The sequence below is a fragment of the Phalacrocorax aristotelis genome, chromosome 21 (assembly GCF_949628215.1).
Source record: "Phalacrocorax aristotelis chromosome 21, bGulAri2.1, whole genome shotgun sequence".
NCBI lineage: Eukaryota > Metazoa > Chordata > Aves > Suliformes > Phalacrocoracidae > Phalacrocorax > Phalacrocorax aristotelis.
Genome location: NC_134296.1, coordinates 5,682,921 through 5,704,540, shown reverse-complemented (window position 1 = coordinate 5,704,540; position 21,620 = coordinate 5,682,921). Strand labels below are relative to the sequence as shown.

The 21,620-nt window shown below is 54.8% G+C and overlaps 1 protein-coding gene across 4 annotated transcripts in view; it reads right to left on the bottom strand.

Annotated features, from left to right (window-relative positions):
• Positions 1-886: 886 nt before the first annotated feature.
• Positions 887-21,620, bottom strand: part of CDK18 (cyclin dependent kinase 18) — a 39,920-nt gene continuing 19,186 nt past the window's right edge. For all 4 annotated transcript variants that reach the window (XM_075115203.1, XM_075115204.1, XM_075115205.1 and 1 more), the window contains 15 exons: positions 19,386-19,540; positions 12,497-12,642; positions 12,006-12,131; positions 9,853-9,909; positions 9,491-9,605; positions 9,222-9,316; positions 9,052-9,114; positions 8,527-8,650; positions 8,329-8,449; positions 7,919-8,016; positions 7,463-7,568; positions 7,196-7,238; positions 6,582-6,672; positions 6,173-6,250; positions 887-5,848 (listed from right to left, as the gene is read on the bottom strand). In XM_075115203.1, the coding sequence (XP_074971304.1) occupies positions 5,814-5,848; positions 6,173-6,250; positions 6,582-6,672; positions 7,196-7,238; positions 7,463-7,568; positions 7,919-8,016; positions 8,329-8,449; positions 8,527-8,650; positions 9,052-9,114; positions 9,222-9,316; positions 9,491-9,605; positions 9,853-9,909; positions 12,006-12,131; positions 12,497-12,642; positions 19,386-19,509 (1,422 nt within the window). In that variant the 5' untranslated portion in view covers positions 19,510-19,540 and the 3' untranslated portion in view covers positions 887-5,813. The remainder of the gene's footprint in view (positions 5,849-6,172; positions 6,251-6,581; positions 6,673-7,195; positions 7,239-7,462; positions 7,569-7,918; positions 8,017-8,328; positions 8,450-8,526; positions 8,651-9,051; positions 9,115-9,221; positions 9,317-9,490; positions 9,606-9,852; positions 9,910-12,005; positions 12,132-12,496; positions 12,643-19,385; positions 19,541-21,620) is intronic.

The window sequence follows — 21,620 nt, the reverse complement described above, 5'->3', positions numbered from 1 at the left end:
GATCTGCCCATGCCAGTGCCTGGATGTGACTCAGGCAGGCTGGGTGCTGGCTGGAGGTGCAGCCCGGGAGGAGAAGGGCGGCATTGCCCCCTTCCTTAAACCAGCCGCCCATCGTCCATGGGCTCGCACCACGGGTCTGGCCCCAAAGATCCCGCAGGTCCCTCCCGTACCCCATCTCTGGCTCTTCCCAGGTCCCCCGGACCCGGGTGGCTGTAGCTTCCCCTCAGCACTGATGGGGCAGAGAGCAGGAATACGTAGAGGGGATCGCTGTGCTGAATAGCTCTGATCTCAGGGAGGTTCTGAGCTGCTAGAGCTGTGTGAAACAGGGCTCCCCTGCCCCTTCCCCAGCTCTGACCTTCAGCTGATTTGCAGCTGTGGGCTGGGCATGTCCGCTCTGCGCGTTATTTGCCCAATAGGCTTATGGCAATATTTGTTTAGGGCCTTAGGATCCACACACGGGGCCATAAAAGCACTTTCCTATTGCACCCAAGTTTTTAAGGTCTTGTGTTTCGAGGCCCTGCAAAGGTCAGGTAGTGGGAAACTCCTTTTTCACTAAGTTTGCATCTGGGAGTTTACTACAGCCACCTGAAAAATGCCCTGCTAGCAGGAGCGAGAAGGAAAGGTGTCCTGGAGCTGCACAGAAAGCAGCGGTGGGGAATGACTCTGCGGGAAGGCACAGAGATGGCACAGCCCGGCAGCCTTTGTGCTCGGCTCGGCTCGGCACGGCTCGGCTCGCTCCTTGCCTCGCCTGCACGCCACCACCGAGCAACTCCCCACTCGGGAGCCTGCCAAGGGACCTGTGCTACCTGGCTGAAATTCAAAAAAATTGGATCCTTCTCCTACCAAAAAAAGAGAGAAAAGAAAAACTATATCCTGTACAAAACTATCCTGTATTCAGTAAAGTTTATTGTCCAATCTTGACTTTGGAGCATTCACAATACAACAGTAATATAAGCCTTAGCAAGAAAATGAGCACATCCACAAAATAGTCCAATGTCACATCTGAAATACGAAACTTGAAATATTCTTATAAAACATTCAGACACAAGATTGATGGATACAATATTTTATTTTATTTTTTTTTTGGTACCTTTCCATTTATTCCAGAAAAACTTTCTATAAAAAAATCATTGCTTCTTTTGGAATAAATCTTTAAAATAATTTCTTTTAAAATGCATCTTTCATTTGTACAACACTAGTTAAATATATTATTATTGGTATTCCGCAAATGAATCACACCAGAGAACATTCACAGTATGTGTATCCTGGCCGCTTGGATCTATTTTTCCCGCTGTAGGACAAGCACGATGCTGAGGATGAAGGAAGGCAATGAAGAAACCAGAAAGTGGGTTTCACAGGGTTTGTGCCCAGACATGGCAAGTGGGGAGCGCTAAGGGGACATCCAGATGCATTTCTCACAAGGCTCGGGCGCACAGAGGGAGGAGAGCGGTGCGGCACGGCCGGAGCAGCACAGGCGGGCAGACGGCCACAGCTTTTGGCAGGTGAGATCACGTCACATGTAACCTCCCGTGTTTCAGGACCAAGACCTGATGGCCCTTGCAGGACCCGCTCAGCCACCGCTGGCTCCGTGCGCTGAGCAAACCCGGGCTCGCGTGGCTGCAAGGCGCCAGGTTTACACTGGTGAAAGCAGAGCTTGGCCACACGAGGCCAGGCAGGCTCCCACCCCCCAGTCCCGTCCCTTCCCTGTGCCCTGGGACACACACTAAACCTTTTAAGTTAGTCAGCCCAGCGGGTTAGACTCTTTCTCTAATGTTTTCCTACCTGCCTGTTCCTAGCCTGCTCCTGGGTTCCCATTTTATGCTAATTTCTGACTGAAGATAAATCATAGGAAAAAACCAAACAAAACAGTTGAGAAGCTTGGGAAAATGGCCTTCTAATTTTATTTTTTTTTAAATCGTGTATAAGGGAGAGGAAAAAATCCACTTATTTTGTCCTTAGTCTCCAAGATACAATGCAGTTTTTGTCATTTAAAATCTTAACATAGATCTGGCAATGGGTTGGGCCAGGAAAGGCGTGTGCATGTGTGTATGGAGAGGCTGAAATTAAATAGCTCTGCCTGTAAGTTTTATTGTTGTCCCATAACGTGGGCCTTGCTTTACGCATTATTTACTTACATTTCTTTAACTAGCTATCAGCTGGAGACACAAAAGAATACAGCCTTTCCCGAGGGCACAGCCAAAACTCCATTTTCCACCAGAACTGGGGAAAAACAAAAATAGCAAGAAAAATGTCTGGAAGACAAAGCAAGTTTCCTTTTGTCAAAGCTCCCCATCTGCGAGGAGCGCCAGCTACTCCGCAAAGTGGTGGATGGGAAAACCCACAAAATGAAAAAAATACCAGAGAGCCACAGACATTCCCAGCATTTTCATTAGCGCTACTTTAAAAATCCAGCTTGGGAGCCGGCTGGTGCTCCAAAGGCTGGGGAAAGCCTGCCCGGGGCTGAGCTGCCGGAGCAGGCAGGGAGCGGTGCCATCGGCAGCGGGAGCCCTGCTGCAGATTTCCTCCCCTTGCGAGCAGGGAGGAGCGGGGCACCGCTCTGCTCGGGGCTTTTATTAACTGGAGCATCCAAGGGATCGTGGTCCTCATAAACCCAGCCACACCCCGCGGTCCTCAGGGAAACCGTCACACTGTAAAGGGGATGAAGAAGGGGGATTTGGCTCCGGGCTCGAATCCTGGCCAACCTGCTGCTCCTTTTCTTCGCAGCCGGGAAGGCTTTGGCGTGCAGCATGCCGTGGGAGATCAGACGCTCGGGGCTCTGCCAGCCGACACGTGCAAGTGCAGCAGCGATGGGAGCTTATACATCAAACCTTGCTCAGCGGGGCACCAAATATTTACACACTCTATCGCCCTCCCGAATAGGAACAAATATCCACTAAATGCGGTAGAACAAAAAGGGTTATCTTAGATTCAGGCTGTTAATAGTGCACAGGGATAATAAATAATAGTGTCTCCTTTGGGGAGGATTTGTAAGAGGAAAGGCAAAGGCTACGAAAGAATAAACAGCAGCTAACAGGCCCTTTGTCTTTGCTATCTGATCCCGGGTAAAGCAGTCCTGTCTACACGGTCATTGCTAGGTCTTTTCCCCAACATTTCTCCCCAGCAGTTTCCGTAGGTGACCTTGACCTTCAGCAGGAATACCTCTCTCACAGGGAGAGAGCTGAGACAACAGGGCTCTGGCAGTGTGGAGTGGTCTGCCTCCCTCTTCCCAGTGTGAAAGCGGGACGGCTCAGCTGGGCACCCTCTGCCCCAGCAAGCTGTATGCCCAAGGCAACGGCAGCGCGGGGGGATGCAACACCAAGCACGAGAACTGCACAGAGACGGGTCAAACACATCCTGAACGAGCTTCCCCAGAGTGGGTGGGGTTGGGTTTCTGCTCCCCTGCTCCAATCTGTGCTCACAGGCCGCAGCGGGGGCTCTGCCCCCCCCGGGCACGCCGGCGCTCTTCGCCCCCTGTACCTGAAGGCGCTGCCGCAGGGGCAGAGGAGACGCTGCGTCCGTGAGCTGGGCCGCCTGCTGAGCTGCTAATTCCTGACGGGAGCTGGCTGCCCTGGGAAGTGCAAGTCTGCACCACAGATCCCTGCCATGCCAAGGAAATTCCTGTATAAAATGCCTTTGTAAAAGAAAAGATGACAGTGTGAGAGCCCAGCCAACACCTCCCTTTGTGAACCTCCCTACCGAAAAGCCCCACGCAGCAGGAGCTGGGTGTAGGAAATCAGGCAAAACACTACCCTGCCATCAGGGTGAAATGCGTCACTGGTGGCTGATGCCTGTTCATGCTCTTCCCTATCAAATGGAAACAATTAATGAACTATTCAGCCTGCTGTATGCTGGACATACCGAGAAGGGAACTGAGCAGGGATGGGCAAACCTCAAACAATGCAGACGTCTGGATGCTTGTCTAGGACAAACCCGAATTAACAGCTTTGGTCTGATGGGGGAAGCTCAGAGGGCGCATGGCATCGAGCACTGGCACAGGAACACGTCACCCCAGAAGCTTTGGGGAGCTCCAGGGTCTCCTCATTTATCCTCATGCATTGTATTTTCTTAGGATCACAGAAGAAATCCCGCACAGCAAAGCAGAAAACAGAGTCCTCGCTCCTGGCTTGATGGCGAAACAGCGGCATGGAGCGTTACTGGCCCCTGAGCAATGCCTCCCAGACTGGGAGCGTGATGGGTTAAGACATCAGCGTGTCCTGCCAGTCCCAGTGCCAGGCGACAGTCCCAGCGCCTGCCAAGTCCAGAGTCTCCTGGCCACACCTGTGGGCTGTAGGACCAGTGGGCGAGAGGACTAGTCATTCGGGACAGCCAAGAAAAGGATGCTAATATTATACCATAGACAGAATTCTTGCAACTCACACACTTGAAGATGTTTCAGGCTGTTTGCAGGCTGTGGGGGAGAGGTGCAGCAGGGCCTCTTTGCAAAGGATGGATTTGGCATGTTCCTGACGTGTACGGAGGGAAAAACGCACCAGGAGCAGTCCTCGGCCAGCCAAGCACGCTCAAATTGAAGCATGCATCTCAGTCCCACGGCATCGATCTGAGCCAGGGCTGGTATGATCTGGCGTTGGCTACAAACATAGAGGCCAGGCGATGAGGTTTGAGGGATGATTTACTTCTCTCCGGGTTTATTTCTGGTCGCCACAGCTGAGCTGTGGGAGGTTTGGCACCTCTCCCCCTTCCTCTGGGTAGAAATGCACTGAGGTGGGTGTGTGCAACACTTTGGTAGGGAGAGGCTGCGCGGCTCAGGCTCTGCCACGTCGTGTGGGGCTCAGCGACGGGACGGGGGGGGAGATGCGCTCCTGAGATGCCAGCTGGGAGCTGCATCCTGCCCCTTGTGATGATGGCAGAGAGGGCCATGGGCTGGGGGGCAGCCGGCTCAGCGATGGGAAAGGGGCTTCTCCATCAGTACCTGGGAAAGGCTGGCTGAAGGGCTCGGCGCAGCAACAGGAGGCAGGTTGGAGCCGATGCTCATTCGGCCCCTCTTCTGCACAGCTTTACCAGCAAGTACCTGCACCCCAGGCGGGCTAAGCCAGCCCTTGCTCTCAGCTCAGGACATCCCTGGGGAGCAGCCAGCCGACTGAATTTGGAAACACAATGGTGGCAAGGAGGGGGAGGTGGTGGGGGAAAAAATGGGAAGCCCCCTCCTCCCAGCTGCCCCATCCTTGTCAGGATTCAGGTACCAAAGATGGGGAGAGAAAAAGGGGTTATGTAGGCAGAGGCAAGGGCAAAAAAGGGAGGGCCGCCCTGGTTTTTGTGCTTCAGGTGCAGTCTCTCCAGTGCCAGGCTGGGTTATACCCCCAACCCGTAACGTGGCTGCAAAGTGTCTCCCCAAGAAATAGGGGGTACAGAGCAGGTTGTCTGAGCAAAGGTATGTTTTTAGAAATGCCTTCTTGGGCCGAATGCTATGATCCATAGCCCAGCTTTGGAGATACCACCCTCTGCTCACAAAACCTCCCGAGGGCAGCGAGCGGTCCCCTGGGGCAGCACACGATCCTGTGCTCCAGGCAATGCCCAGGGCAGCTCCTCGCTAGAGCACCGGCACAGAGGGTGGCGGCTCACGTCTGATGGGGGCAACGTGAAAATAAGAGGGGAAAAAGGCCACAGGTCCATCAACAGCAGCTGCTAGGTGCTGTGGTTGAGGGGACAGGCAGGGGAGAGCCTGCGGCCAAGGGCGCTTCAGCAGTGTCCTGCTCGAGTCAGTAATTCTGCAGTGGGTCAGGTGGGAGCATGTTGCCATCAACTTTCTCAGTGCTTTGATCTCCATGGTGACAAGGGGAACGCGAGATCCAAGTTTAAAATATACTCTGCCTCCTGTTCTTCCCTCGGGCTGAGGAAGAGAGAGAGAGATGGGTCAGAGAGGTCAGATGGTGAATGGCACATCACAGAGAAGCTGAGCCCTGCCGTGCTCTGAGTTAGGTTACAAGCCCTCAGCATTCAGAAGAGGGAGCTGCACCTCAGGGCACCTAGATGTGACTTTAGTACCACGGTAGGTGACAAGGAAGGATGCCCCAGGGGTAATTTGTGGACTAAAGCAGGGAGCAGGGTTCAGGTTTGGCTTTTTCCTATGCGGGACCCACTGGGAGTAACCCCAGGGCCAGTGCACTCCGTGGCACCAGCTGCGAGAGGTCAGCATGGTTTTCCCCAGTCCTACCTGACTGCTGAAAGGCTGAACCTCGGTAGCCAGGGTCCTTTTGAAGCTGGATCTCCTTCAGGGAGAAGATGGAGACATCTAGGCAGAGGGGGCAGAGAGGCAGGCGTCAGTCCAGCCGGCTGAGCCAGCAGCGGTCTGCAAACCCGGAGCCAGGAGGGACGGCAGTGCCCAAGTGCAGCACCGCACCTCCTCCGAGCTTTTCTCTCACACTCCTACTCCACATTGTCCCACCCAAATTGTTTCCTGCTCTCGCAGCCACCAAGCTCCCACCCCGCTCTGCTGCAGGAGTACCTCTGAGGGAGCAAAGACAAGAGGCATCTGAAGAGACCTGGTTGCAAACCACCGCCCGCGGCTTGCACAGCAGCTCTTTGCTCCACATCCCCCGGGCAAGGGGACAGCGTGCACTTACTGTCAGGCAGCAGATGCACCCGCTCTCCCAGGCTCTTGAAGTAAGCGTGCCGCAGGGCTGCCTCCGCTGAAATCCGGCCTTTGGCTTCGTACTGCGCAAAGCCCCAGAGAGAGGCGATTACATACGGTCTGCACGTGCGAGGTGGCAGTCAGTGGGCGCGGAGGCCCCATACAGGCTGGGTTGGGTGCACATTTGTGCACCTATGCACACGTAAGTGCCCAAGCAATTTCATAGGCTGCATGGGTGACAGTGTGTCCAACCACTGTGCCCACCATGGGGGTGTGCAGGCAATTACCAGTGCCATTTGTATGTGCACAAGGGACAGACAGCACACACTGTGTGACCAGAGGAGTGCACCGGCCATGTCGTACCTTATGGATCATCAGATTTGTGTCCTCTCACTTATGTGAGAGAACACAGGGTGAAGGATGGTCACGGTCCTTAATGGGAGGTGGTTTGGGATAGCATCTACAACGCCACAGCTGCAGGGCCATGGCTTATTCTGCAGTCACAGCTCCTCTCCTGCCTGGCTCCAAAATCAGTGTGAGGGCAGCCAGAGTGCCTTCACTTCAGCAAATCCCTTTGCCATCCACCTGGACTGCTCTACCACTCACCAGAAGGAGGTTCATCAGCAAGTCAATGCCTTCTGAGTCCAGCCTGAGAGAAGGAGGAAATAAAAAAAAAAACCTGGAGCATTATCGCACCCAGGAGACATTGCAATCACCAGTGCAGGGGCCAAGTGGCAGCTGGGATCTCCAGTGCACAATTGCATTCAGAAGCTGCCAGCACCACGAGGAGGAAATGAAACCAGTCTCCCCAGGCTCCCATTTGCAACCAGCGCGAGCCCACCATGCCTTATGTGTCCCTGCTCAAGGAGGTACCTTGGGGCGTGATTTATTAACGGCTGGGCTCGGTACTGTGTGAAATTGTAAGCCTTAAACTCCTCGTTGGATGTTATTCCAGGCCAGGTGTCTTCTGTTGGGGTTCCTGGGAGAGGGAGAGAGGGAAAGCTGTCATGCTCATTCGGTGCAGAGAGAAGAGCCTCATGCGGCCGAGTGCCAGCGTCCTGCGCGGGAGAGAGGGCACGAATTTCCCCAGCAGGCTGGGATCCACCTGCGCATCCCACAGGGCAGCCGGTGAGCAGCTCCTCGCCCTCACACCTCTGCGGACGGCAAGCCTGGAGGGGGGCTGCGGGCAGCCCCTGCCCACGCCTGCCCACGCCGCTGCGAGGCTTTGCCAGCGGGCTCCCTCCTGGCGCCTGAGGCTGCGCTTTGTCACCGCTCTTGCAGTCAGCCACTGCCCTCGCGTGGGGATCTGGGAGACAGCAGAAGACTCACCCAGCAGCCTGAAGATCAAGTGCAGCTCTTCTTTCACCGTGGAGCCGGGGAACATGGGCCGTCCGGTGACCATCTCGTAGTGGATGCACCCAACACCCCTAGAGCAGCAGCAGAAGCTCTGGGATTAGTGAGGGAGAAGCCCTGTGCACCCCACCACCCCTTGGGCCAGGGCTGAGGTTCCTGGAGAGGGAAATGAGCTCCAGGAGCTGTGTCCCTTCTCTGTTACAGGTAACTGTTCGCCCCTGATGTGGACAGTGTGCTCCAAAGACCCCGAGCCCCAGGGGACACAGAAAACAGCATGGCCTCTGGGAGAGCCCGCCACCCCCTGGTGTAACCAATGGTGCTGCACTGGCAGGCGGATGGAAATGTCTCGGAGACCCTGGGAAGCTTGGTTTGGGGCTCTGGCTCACCACAGGTCGATAGGTGTGGAATACTCGGTAGATCCCAGCAGGACATCGGGGGGCCGGTACCACAGGGTAACCACCTCATTGGAATATGTTTTCGTAGGGACTGACTTGGCTCTGGCTAGTCCTGAGGATGAAAGGGATGGGCATCAAGGAGCTGCACCTTCTAGCAATGCTGCATCTTCCCCAGAGAGGCCCACCTACCAAAGTCAGCCAGCTTGAGCTCTCCTCTCTCATTGATGAGCAGGTTCTGGGGTTTCAGGTCTCGGTGCAAGATCTTTCTCCCATGACAGTAAGCCAGACCACGCAGCAGCTGGAACATGAATATCTGCAGGGAGGAGAAGGGGCTGGCATTTAGCAATGGGACACGGGCACCAAAAATGAGTCTGTCTCAAGGGCTCTCAAACTTATGGCCAGGAAAGACCCCTCGAAGCTGGCCTGGGGTGAGACACACTGTAGACGTGTTCAGGCCCATCACCAGCAATCCAGAAAAGGGGCTGAAAAAAGTCTGCGTGCCCAGTAATTTTATTTAGTGTGGCAGTGACTTGAGAAAAGCTGGTGGAGCATCAGAGCAGGCTGGAAAAGGTCAAACAAGAGTGAAAAGGCTGAACGGAAGAGAGAAGGGGTATCCAGCCTCACCCAGCCCTGCAACACCCTGGACTGCACTCAGGGTGAGCTCCCCATGCGGGGGGAGGCAGGGATACAGGGTCCCAGGCAACACGGTCTCACCTTCACGTTGTGCACGCTCATCAGGTTCCCACAGTTATCGAGGTACTGTTTGAGGTCGTTGTCCTGAAACAGGAAGCACACATCAGCCTCTCCTTCCCTCGGCCCCCATCATCCACCCGCAGAAAGGCAGCCACCCACCCGGTTCCTGCAGAAAGCCCCCCCAGACCCACCAGGTACTCGAAGACGAGGGTGAGGGAGCGCTCCGTGTGGATGATGTCGTGCAGGGTCACGATGTTGGCATGTTTCAGGTTCTTTAGCAGCGACACTGCAAGGAGAGGAGACGGCAGGTTGGGGCAGCAGGATCTGGGCAGCACGCTGGTGGGACTGCAGGTACACACATCCACCTGCACCCACCCCCACCCCCCTTGCCCCAAATCCGCCTGGGACCTGGCGTTGGTCATGACAGGCTGTGATGGGGAAACACCCCTCCTGCCCTCACCCTCCCGTATGGCCGTGCAAGGTGCCCCTTCCTCGTGCTCCAGGCGGATTTCCTTCAGGGCAACGAGGTTTTCGGTCAGCTTGCTGCGTCCCTTGAAGACGGTGGCGTAAGTGCCCTGGGTGGGGAAGAGAAAAAATACAAGCCATGCAGACCATTTACCAGGGTGGCACAGCACCGATATACTCTATAACATCTGGAGGAAGGATCATTTGAATCTACAGGGCCAAGTCTGAAGTCCACAGAAAGACTCGGTCTACAAATTACTAGATATTGAAGAAACTTGGCTACAGTCTGCCCTTTGCACTTCAAGCTGCCCTTCTAATGTAATTTAAATCCTTACAGGGGTTTCATACACTACTCACCTCTCCCAGTTTGTCCAGTTTAACATAGGTTTCCAGCTTCCCAAACCCAATATCTGACTGTAAGAGAGAAAGGAAAACATCACTGGGAGGAATCTCATCCAGGAATGGCTTCACCTCTGGGGGGAAGGTCAAGGACACTGGACAGTAACAGCTTTGGGGGCAGATTAATCAAAGCAGGTGTTTTCATGCAGAAGCCCAGCTGATCTAAGTACATAAAGCCCATTACTTCCCCGGAGGAGCTGTGCAGGCGACCAGGCAATCAATCAGAAAACCTTCACAACCGACTGGCTGCTTAAGCAAAACGGATGGCACCTGCATCCCGTACCCCAGGGCGGCCGCAGGCTGCACGACCGCCCCTTCCCGCTGCCACCCCTGCCATTCCCTTCTCCTCTCACCCACCACCCTGACACGCCACCAGCAGCGGCTGAGTCAAACAGGAGCGGTGATTTGCAAAGAGCCGATGAACTTTTTATCGGAGAAGCCTCGTGGGATCCTGCTGCCGATGCCCAGCCCTTTTCCTGAGTGCTCTCCTATGTCCTGGTCTCTACTGGACTCCGTTCATTTCCCTGCGTGCTGTTCAAATCAAGCGTGGAAGGGACATTTTCCCATTTGGAACAGTAACTCTTTAATGTATTGCTGAGACCTGCTCTTGCGTGCCCAGTGAAAGAAGGGCACACACTGCAAGGCTGCAGATTTAGGTGTCACTCCTAGCAGACCCCTGAAACGGCAGTTTATTGTGGGGACAGAGATATCTCCTCAGTTAGTTTAGATTATCTGTGTGCCAGGGCAAGGGATGGTTCCCAGCACAACCGGGCCCAAGGCCCAGGGCAAACCATTGCTCCTTAAGATTAATAAACCAGTGTCATTCTCCTACTGAATATGCTTGCATCAGTGTAATCCCAGCCCAGCTAATGGCCCCCCAGCTCAGCAGCGCTGTCCCCTCTCCTGAGCCAAGGGCTCATGCCATGCCACTCGCCATCAGCAGATGGAGCTGGATGGACAGCTGTCAATCAGCAGGCAAAGACAAGGGCTGTGCAGAGAGCATCCCCTGGGGGAGGCACTGAAGGAGCCCCTGCACTGTGCCCACAGCTCTGCCTGAAAAAGCAGCAGCCCTCGGTCTGGGGTGCTCTTGCAGCCTCCCCTGCTCACCAGATCTGTCCCATGGGTCAGCTTTTTCCTTGCAAGTCGCTGACCAGACCACCAAGCTCTCACAAGCTGACACTGGCAGCAGGGAAGCTGCTTTCCTGCTCACACAGGCTGGATTTGAACAAGCAAATCCCAGGGAAACAGTGGTTTTTTTACTGGCTTTCCCAAACCCTCTGCGTACCCTGGGAACAGATGTGTCCTGAGCAGGGAAATGAAGTGGCTGCTGCAATGTGAGGCGCTGTACACCCCCCAGAGCCATACTGCAAGTGTTGCAGGAGCATGCCTTATTCATGGAGAGGATCATGAATATTAATGGTACGTTGCTCTGGCTGTGTCTATTTTATTGATTAGATAGAACAGGCAGGTAAATGCAAACTCTCCTTTTCTCCTCCCTCCCCCTGAAAAGGCATGCCAGATCTGAAGACGCCTGCTGAGACCTCGCTGTTGTATCTGTATAGCACTGAGCACTCCTGGGCAGCAGGACACATGCTTGCACGTTTGTAAACAGGGCACCGGGTTTTTGCTCCTACATATGCTGATGCGCTGCAGTAAAGAAACTGAAATGCCAACTAATGCAAAGGCTAATTCATTATTTATCAGCATTTGCATTTCAAGTAGCAGAGGCTCCAGCTCTTGCTGAACCGCAGGAGGCTTTCCATCTCCTTCTTTTGGAAGGAGCCAGGCCAAGAGGAAAGTCAGGTATGTGCAGGGGTGAGTGAAGGAATGTGCAGGCCTGGGGATTTGCAGCGCAGTACGCAGATGTGCACGGGGAAGAGATGCATATATGCAAGGTGGGGAGAACGTGTGCTGCTGGGAGCGTGCACTTGCATGGGTAGGGATGTGCCCGTGTCTATCTCCACGACACGCGGTGGGCACAAGGGGGTTGCACAGCAGGGCACAACTGCATGGGCGGGTGGCAATCAGCATCGGCATCTGCCGGCTGGGACTTGTACGCATGAAGCAAGATGCTGTGCCCGGCACTGCTCGCTCTGCACAGTGAGACTTACGAGGGAAGCCCGTCGGGACATCCTGCTGAGGGGCTTGGGGAACTCCGGGCTCTCCATCTGCAGCTTCTGCAAGAACTCCGGGGGCAGGCGGATGTCCATGGGCAGGGAGAGACGCTTGCTGACATCCTGCAGAGGGGGCCAGAAGAGTGGGTGATGAATGCATCTGATGAAAGGAGGACTGTCCAGAGACATTCAAGGGGAAGAGCTCTCTAACCAGAGCTGATACTAATGCCAAAGCAATGGGTGCAGCATCTGTGGGACCCTTAGACCCTTAGTCAAAGGAAAAGGGAAGGGGTGTGCATGGGGATGCGCACTGGGATTTGTCAGGTACCATGGGAGTCACGCTGAGTGCACCCAAGAGGATGGCAGGCCTCATGTCTGAGACTGCCAGGTCCCCACAAATCAAACACTGGCTCTTCCAGGCAGCAGGCGGGTGACAACCAGAACCTGCCGCGTCCCTTCTGCCTGCTCCAGCCTGCAGCGGTACTTGCCTCCATGGAGAAGCGGCGCTGGTCGTTGTTGCGGTAGCGCACAGCCATCGGGGACTGGCTTTCTGCCTCTGGGGGGGAGATGGGGCTGGTGTCTGCTCGGAAGTCCCTGCCCAGGTGTCCCAGCTGCAGGTGCCCTTGGGCCAGGTCTGAGGACAAAGAGAAAGAAGAGTGAGCTGCTGGAGTGGTAGCAGAAGTGCCAAGGCCCAAGGCACTTGCTTTGGAGAAAAGAGAGTGAAAGCAGGGCAGGGAGGTCCAGAGATGCTCTGGGGCATGGGAAAGTCTTCTTCCTTCACTATATCCAGGAGGCAGAAGGAATACCTGCTTTTTGCTCCAGACTCCTGGTGCATCACCACCCACACAGCTCTGCTCAGCAGCACCCCCAAAGCACCCTCACGCAGCCCCCTGCAACGAAGGTCTCTTCTGACCCCTGACAGGGTGGGGGATGCAGAGAGGGGAACTGCTTCGCACCCAAGGCCACTCAGATCTCCCAGGTCCCAATCCAGTGCTCAGCTCGCCAGGCAGCACTGCCAGGCAGCTCAGCCCTCAGCAGCAGCACCACGGGGTTTTGCACGGGGCGAGTATTTGCCTTAACTTCCCAACCTTATCTTCACGAACGTCACATAAGGCAAAACACGATTTGCACTTCAGGAACACCTCGGTGCCTGACTGTGGCTCTGGGTCCCTCTGTGCTAGGTCCGTACAAAAGCAAAACAGAAAGACAGCCCTGCTTCTGGGGAGTTCACAAGCACACGTACCTAATCTGCCTCAGGAACCACCAAAACTAACAGACATCAGGGTACTTTCCTCCAAGGATGTGACCGTTTCTCAGAAGGTGTTTGGGATTAAAGGCTGCAGAGTCACTTACTGCAAAACAAAACACTCCAGGCTTTCCTGCCCCAACCTGCTGCACTTAGCCAGACACACAAAAGCTCTCTTGAAAACGAAAGCAGCTCAGAAAAATAACTCTTCTCTTGGGACTCCAGGTGTGAAGCCTCACTGAGCCCAAAAAACCTTGAAAGAAGCAAGAAATCAGAACAAAATAAGCCATTGAACTCCCTCTGGTCTCCAGTTTGAGGCTTGCACTTAAACCTCCTCACTCTGTAATTAACAGCTGGTTGGCAGGAATATTCTGGCACGCATAGACCCAGACAGCGGCACCGCAAAGCACTGACGAGTTCAACGCAGGTCGCCTGGACCCCAGCGAAGTGGATTCCCCCGATTCACACGGATGCTGCTTGTTTCCAAGGGGCCATTCAGAGGGAGGCAGCACTAACTGGATGTGCTGGGAGGGAGGAGAACCACCTCCCCAGGGGAGGGATGCATCTCCCTCTGAAATGCAGGGGATGACCCTTTTGTCCCCTCGCCGATGGCCAGCTACGCTCCGAGCGAGGCCTCTGGGGTCCAAGGGCCCTGCCATAAAGCACCGGTGTCCTCCACGCATCCAGGCACCCCGCAGCTATTTCCCAGAGCAAGGAGGCACACTGCAGGAGGGAAACTCCCCAGGCAGGACCTGTGGTGTCCCAGGCTGAGCCACCGAGCCCTGCCCCTTGCCAAGCCCTTTCCCTGAGCTGCACAGAGACAATCCCCTGCTGTGCCTAATGCAGATTTCAGCCCACCGATCCCAGTGTGCTCAGGCAGCCAGCGATGATCTCATTGCTGAGGACTAGAGAGGGAGGGCTGGCTTTCACGGGGCGGTGAGCAGGGCTGGGACCTGGCTCCAGTTTGCTCATCTGACGGATGAGAGGTGGCAGGCAAGTGACCTGGGAAAAGATGTGGTTTTGTGCCATGGTCACTGGAGGATCAGGGGACCTGCAAACTAAGGGATGCAGGGTGTCCTCGACAGGCAGCCCACACCTAAAGGACAAGTTCAGCCCAATCCACTGGGCCTGGGATCATCTGAAACAGTGCCAGGCGTTTTTGGGCGGACAGGCAAAGTCACCCCTTCCCCCAGGATTGCTGCGGGACTCTGGCCCCTGTCCCTTTCTGGCCATCTGTCTGTGCAGGAACAGTTAGGAAACTTACCCTGATTTAACCACAGGTATAAAATTAACATGGATCAATTAAACTGAATCAAATCTTTTTAACTTGCTCAATTCCTAAGCAAATTATCTGGAAAAAAAACCAAAAACCCAAAAGGCCATTTAAAATCTGACCGAACAGAGTTCAACTAATCCACTTTAAACGATAGTTTGGGTGAATTTGTGCTGGTTCCCATAGATAAACAAGCCCGAAGACTTGGTAAAAGATGCAGCCTGTTCCTGAAAGGTGCAAACCAGGAGCACTGTCACTCTGGACCAGCAGCCCAGCAGGTAGGTTAGTGTCAATCTCTCCTCATCTACAAGAGTATCAGATGTAAAGCCAGAGGTAAGATCACAACCCGGCCATTCCTGTGCATGCAAAAGGGGATGGGATACACAGATGTGACCTACCACAGGATGGGAAAAGCATGTAAAAATATGCAGAAGACTTGCAGAGATGAGGGGAAAGGTGTTTTGGCTGCCCTGGGGCCAGGGAGGGCAGGCGGGTTGTGCCAGCCCAGTCCATTCTGTGTCACTGCGAGGTGCCCGCAGCACCCAGGGACACCCAGTCCCACAGAGATGCTCTCGCAAGGCTGGGGCTGCCCCTGGGCTTGGAGGACCTTGCCAGGTGCTCGCGGGAGGAGATGTGAAGCTGTGGGCATGCAAACGGGAAGGCCTGTTCGATTCTGCTCGGCATTTCATGTGGATGACAGTGAGCCCTGACACTCTGCAAATAATAAGGCTGCATGGGATATCAAAGCAAATTAAAGTGAGACCGCAGACACAGAGGCTGCCTTTGACAAGCCTCCCACCTTTCTTTATAAATATATTTAAACACTGCCTCTGCCAAAACAAGCTTTGATCTCCCAAGGAAAGGGGCCAGAACCCTTCACTGCTTGCCCGATTTATAACTTTTAATTACTTTGCTAAGTGCAAGCTCTCTTCTCAAAGCTCTGTTATACTCATGAGGCAGGGCTGCACTCAGGTCTTGGATTATTCATCCTCCTTCCTCCCCCTCATCATCACTTCTCTGCGGCCTTGCACTCCAAAGGCCAGATCAGGCTCTAATTTATGCCATTGCAAACTGGGAGTTATGCAGGCTTTGCAACCTGAATACTGAGACCTTATTTGGCCTCGGGGGACAGACTAGGCTGTTGTGGGGCAAAGCCCTGGCACAGATAGGAGCTGCTCTGAATGCCACCAGCTCTTATCAGAGCAAATGGGAGACACCAAGACCCGAGACCTCTGAAAATCTGGAGTATGGAGAGAAATGCGTGACTGGGGAAGCCCAGGAGGAAAGGAAGGAGCCTCCTTGCCTTCAGCCTTAACGCGAGGCTGCAGCAGCCATGGAGAAGGTTCCCTATCTCTGAGGATGTGGAGATGGTGCTGGTCTTTGTCAAGGGTATCAGATATTGCACAGAGCCCAGCCTGGGCTCTCCTTAACCCAGGGGCTTTCTTCCACCTCTGCCTCTGCAGCTGAGCGGCTGCTGTGGCCAAGAAAAGGCCGTGCTGCTCAGGGGAGGGATGCACGGCAGGGTGGAGGGGCGTCAGATGCCCCAATTCAGGCTGTGAGTGAATCAGGCTCTGACCACAGGCACCCCCTTTCCCTCTCTGCATCATCAGACTCCATCAAGGTGACATTGCCTGTGACGGGATGTGTTCAGGCTGGAAAGCTGTTTGCTTTTCCATTTGCCAGCTCTGCTTCTCTCAGGCCTCGTTTTATCAGCTTCTGTGGGTGAAGTCATGGGAATTACGGGATGGGGAGGACAGAGCTGGGGATTTCCCACCACACCACCAACAGGCGAGGCGGGTTTCTACCTATGAGAAGGCCTTGCCTTGTCCTGTTGCCAGAGTCAGAGCAGCTCTGCACAGGCTTTTGGAGCACCTAATGAAAAGGTCTTCTGGCTTCTGCATCACCCTCCTCCCCAAGGACACATGGAGGCACTCACAGCCACTGGAGTGTGGGATTTGCAGACTACCATGACCTGTGAATGCTGATAACCTGTGATTTCTGATGCTGGAGGGAAAAATAAAAACTGCAAGCAATTCCCTGAGGAGCTGTGTGAGGTGATGAAAGAGAAAATGATGTGCTGATCTCTGCTGTGATTAGCACGCTTTTCTGGAGCGAGTGATCACAGTGCCTGAAATGTCATGGGTTATTCGCTCACCAGGAGAGGAAAGATCACTGCAGGCAAGCCTGCCTGCCATGCAGGCAGCAGAGACAGCCCCAGGGGCACGTTCAGAGGTGCTGAGCAAAGAAGGTGAGACCCAAAGCAAAGCTTTTCCTTGTTTCATGGGGAAGAGAAGCAGCACAAGAGTGCCTGCCACGGCTCTAGCCTCAGCTCTGCCACCAGCCTTCTGCACAACTGTGGCAAAGTCATTTTGCCTCTTTGCACCTTGATTTCTCCATCTGTAAGAGACCAATGCCTCGGAGAGGACTGCTGCCTCCCTAAAGTCAGAGCCCTCTCCAGCTCCCAGCAGGTCTAAACCTCACCACCAATCCCTGCAAAAAGCAACTTGCACATAAACATCCTGCTCATCCCCTCCAGCATCACCAAAATGATCCTGTCCTGCTACACATCTGAAGCATCACACTCCCACACCATGCCCTGATGCCTCCTCACCCCTGAGTGCTGGGGCTTGTGGCCCCCCAGCTCTGCCCCCCGGCACTGGTGCCTCCACCTTCCCCCTGCCGAGCCCACGCCAAGTCCTCTTGGCACAGGGCTGTAGGCAAAGAGCTCCCAGCCAGGAGGGGTTTATTAAACGGCTGAAGAGATGCCTCAGACAAATGTGGTTGTCAGGGCTCTTCATAAACAACAGCCGCAGCCTGCAGGAGATGGAGATTAAGGGCACTGTGGAGGTGACTTCTTGGGGTTGTTTACAATCCCTAAGGGAAACTTAATCAAGAGATCTCGGGCAGGAGGGAGCAGGCTCAGGGTGGTGGGTACGGCAGGGGCAGCGCGTTTTGTCTGCCCTGCTTGGGAGAGGGCTCGGGTGCAAACTGGGAACCGGGCACCAGGGAGCAGGGGGCACTGGGGAGGAAAAGCTGTGGCAGGGGGCCAGAAAGGGTCACATTCAGGCAGGGAGGGATATACCAGGCTGGCACTGGGGCGTCCCGTAACGGCACATGAGGAGCTGTACCCCATGTGCACGTACACCAGCCGGCTCGGGGCGGTGCTGGCAAACCCTGAGCCCCTGGTGCCTTCCCAGGCCCAGGCAGGAGGATCTCCTAATCATACCTCGCAGTCTAGTTCTTGTCCAACCTCTACCCACAGGGTCGGGAACACCCTCCGTCCTGGGCCCAGGCTCAGTCTGCTCTGACTTTGCCCTTATTCTTTCCCGGCTACCTCGAGAGCGAGATCAAAAGCAGGGGGGGTGGACAGGCAGCTGCTCTATGCCCTGGTTTGCCATTCAAGGGCAAAGGAATAACTGTGATGAAGGAATAAATGTAAAGCAGAAGAATGGGGAAATCGCCTCTCCAACAAAGCCTCGGTTTGCACGGCAGAGATAACAAGCCCCGGCTCAGACATCCCAGAGCAGAGGTCCCCCAGGGAAGGCAACAGCAGCAGCAGCTGTCAGTGCCCAGGACTTTCTTAGCCTTACACCATTTTATCCTCACAGCTTCTGCACATCTAATTAAGGGCTCAAGTCTAATTATAGTCCTTGGTGCTTGCTCGGGTATGAGGGGAGGTGTGTGCAGGGGGGAGCAGGGAAGGAGGCCGTGAAGGGATGCTGTTCAGGGCAGCCTGGGTGTCTAGAGGGATAAGAGGAATGTCAGGAGCTGCAGGAGTGAGGAAAGCCAGCTCTAAATTAGGTTACTGCATCTCTTCTTTCAAGCAGGTTAGCTGGCAGAGAGACGGTCCCTCCCTGCTGGGGCAGACGCGAATGCCAGGCAATTGCATCATGGCCTCAGCCCCTGCTTGCAGCAAAAGTTTCTAGCAATTGTGGCTGCAGGGTGAGGGGGAAAAAAGCTTGAACATGACCCGAGCGGGGCTGAGGGCACCGACACATGAACGGGCTGGCCTGTGGCAAAGCGAGTTGTTTTGGTAGGAGGCAGCGGCAAACGCATGACGTGATCGCCAGGAGCGGTTCAGCCTTGCACCCGCAGCAGCGAATTTACCCCCGATGAATTAAGTCTAACTTTATCAGGTTTCCAAATGCCTGCCTGTCAGCGGCTCTGCCTGCTTGTCCATGCACAGCCGCCTCGATGCGATCTCTTCCCGGTTTATGCCTCAAGCATTGCCTCTCCCTTGATATGCCCGTAGCCGGAGACGGCAGAGCCTGCCCCAGCCTGCAGTGAGGCAGCTGCTCTGTTTGCAGAAGGGATGCACCCTGTTCTGCTCATGGAGGTGTTAACCCTAAGCCTCCCGGCTCCCTGGGACCTTGAAAACTGCACACCAGGAGAAGGCTGCGGGTCCAGGAGCGAAGGACGGTTCAGCGAGTCCCAGATGCTCCCTGAACAGAGAGAGCAGTGCCTTTGACTTGGTGGAAGTGTCAGCCTTGAGCCCTGAAGAGAGGGCTCAAAGACCACTGGCACTTTTGGGCAGGCAGGAGATCCCACACTTTCACACTCTCTACCTTAACCACAGATGTGTCATTCCTCTCTGTTTTGTGCAAATACCTTTCCCTTCTGTAGGGCTTTCCTTATGTAAGTATAAATATCTCTACAGATCATATTTAATAACAAGGCATTATTAATCCTGCTGGATAGATGGGGAAAGCAACACCGACAAAAGGGGCAGTAACTTTCCACATGTCAACGCACCCAGAGAAAGGCCAGGGGGCTGGAGTGGAGATGCTCGCTGGCAGCGCTGACCCCAGGTGCTCCCAACCGGTCCCAGCACCCTGGCAGGGGCCCAAGGGCTCCTTACCTTCATTCCTCCGGTTGTTGAGCTGGTTGAACTGCTCCGTGAACTCCGTCAGAGACTCCTCGATGGTCTCCGTCCGAGGAACCGAGAGGGAAAACCTCCGCTTGAAATTTTTCATCTTGTTCATTTTACCTTGTGGTGCCAGGGATGGCAGAGCCCTGCGGGAAGAGGAGAGAGCAGGCTGAGAGGGTCGGATGATGCATGGGACAGCCCTCCGGCCCCACAGCTCCTGCTCCTTGGGCCTGGCAACACCCCAACCCAAATTTCCCCTGATGGGGGGTCTCCAGGGGTCCCTGGAGACATCCTCTTCTCCCAGGCACCGCTGCTGTGTCAGAGCAAAAGAGGAGCCATGTAGTCACCAGGAGAATCAGGTTCCTCATGAATTTAAGAGCCGACTGTGGCCAAGAGGTACAGCGGGCTTTTTCTGAGCTAGTTACCAGAGATGAGCCCAGCGCAGAGCTGTGCACACTGAATCACAAGTACCAACACAGGCTGCACCTTATAGCATCCCTAGAAACTCCAGGAATGCCTGGAACAGGGAAAAGCAGGGTGGAAATGAAGGAAAGCAACAAAGAATAAATAGAGACAGAAAAGATTCAAGTCCACACTCCTCCCTGTACAAGGAGGCACCTCTCCCCCAGCAGTTTGGTCTTTGCTTTGCCCTTGCGAGAAAGACTTCCTGAGCCAGCAGCAAAATGCTGAGCGGAGCTGGTACCGGCTGGGGGGATCCCTGAGAGCCACAGCAAGGGGAGATGCTTCGAGCTCACAGCTTGCTCACAAGCTCTTGAATGACTCATCCTGTACGGGCATTAGAATCGCCTTAGCCAGGGATCCAATTAAAGCAATAAAACCCTTAAACGAAGAAAACCCTCAAGGGGCACATGGCAAAGCGTGCTGAGCCCGAGCAGCCACACGAGCAGGCTGAGGGAGCTCACTCTGGGCAGCTCAGAGCCACACACCGCTTCACCTTTCCTACATTGGCTCTTGGAGGCCTGTCCGTAGCTCAGCAGCACACACAGGACCGGGCTGCAAGAGCTGTCCGCGCAGGGTTTGGTCCCTCCGCCTCGGGTGTTATTCCTCCTGCCGAGCGCAGACCTAGCAAAGAGCCAATGCTCCCCAGACCTGCAAACATCAGTGCCTCACCCGCAGCCAGCCACAGCTTTACCCCTTCCAGTCCCAGGCCCGAGGAGTTTGGGTCTGTCCCTCTCCCCTACCCAATCTGATGAGTGTAGGGCTGCCCCTCCACCGGCCTTTATCATCTCGACCCTCTCACCTGTCTGCCGGGGGATCTCCAATTAACAGCACTGGACTCCTTCAATGCTACTCTCACCCACCAGCCTAAGGGATGATCTTAAGGGAAAAATCATCCCGTGGTACCAAACAGGCATCAAAAGCTACACAAAGCAGTTCTTTCCTGTACCGTCACACACATCCCACGACTTCTCCCGCACCCCTGGAGCGGGTCGGCCCCCTGCTCCGAGGTGTCCCCACTTGCAGCTGAGCAGCCCTCTTCCCTGGCTCTCCCCACTCCTTCCCAGCCCCCTCGGGGGCTTATCAGCACAAACAAACGGTGATCCCATTCCAGCCTGATGCGATCAGACACAGCATCCGGGAGCTAATGCATCGCGTCGCCAGGGCAACGGGAACACTTGGGCTGACATGCCTGCATCTGAAAGCTTAAAAGATTACCCATCAGCAATATAAACACTCTGTTTGCGTGTCTGCCCTGCTCTGCTGTGAGGCATGGTACCCCGCTGTGGGTGCAATCCCCTGAAAATCCCCGGATTCACCTGAATCCTGGGGACTCACACCCCTCAGCCATCCTCACTCACCTCCCACCTCTAATGTTGCAAAAAACCTACAGCTGAAGGCTCGACTGCAATGCTTGTGCACCTGGAATCAGGGCTGGGGTAATTGGCTGGGGGTGGGAAGGGAGGCTGGAGGCTGCTTTGAGTTGCAAAGCAAGGCAGGAGGATGCTAGACACATCCACTTCAGGCTTCAGACATTCAAATGTTTTCTCAGCACTACAGAAACATGCTTTGCCAACAAAGATGCTGGCACTAGTGAATGCTGCAGTAGCAAAGCCTCCATGCTGGTGCTTTCCTCGTGGCCAAGAATAAAGTCTCCAAGCAGTGCTGCTTCTTCTGAAGGGAAGGCAAAGCTTGACACTTGCTTTGGAGACCATTTTCCCAGCCCGTGGCTCTGATCTGGCTCCCTTCCTTGCAAGCTAAGCAGGT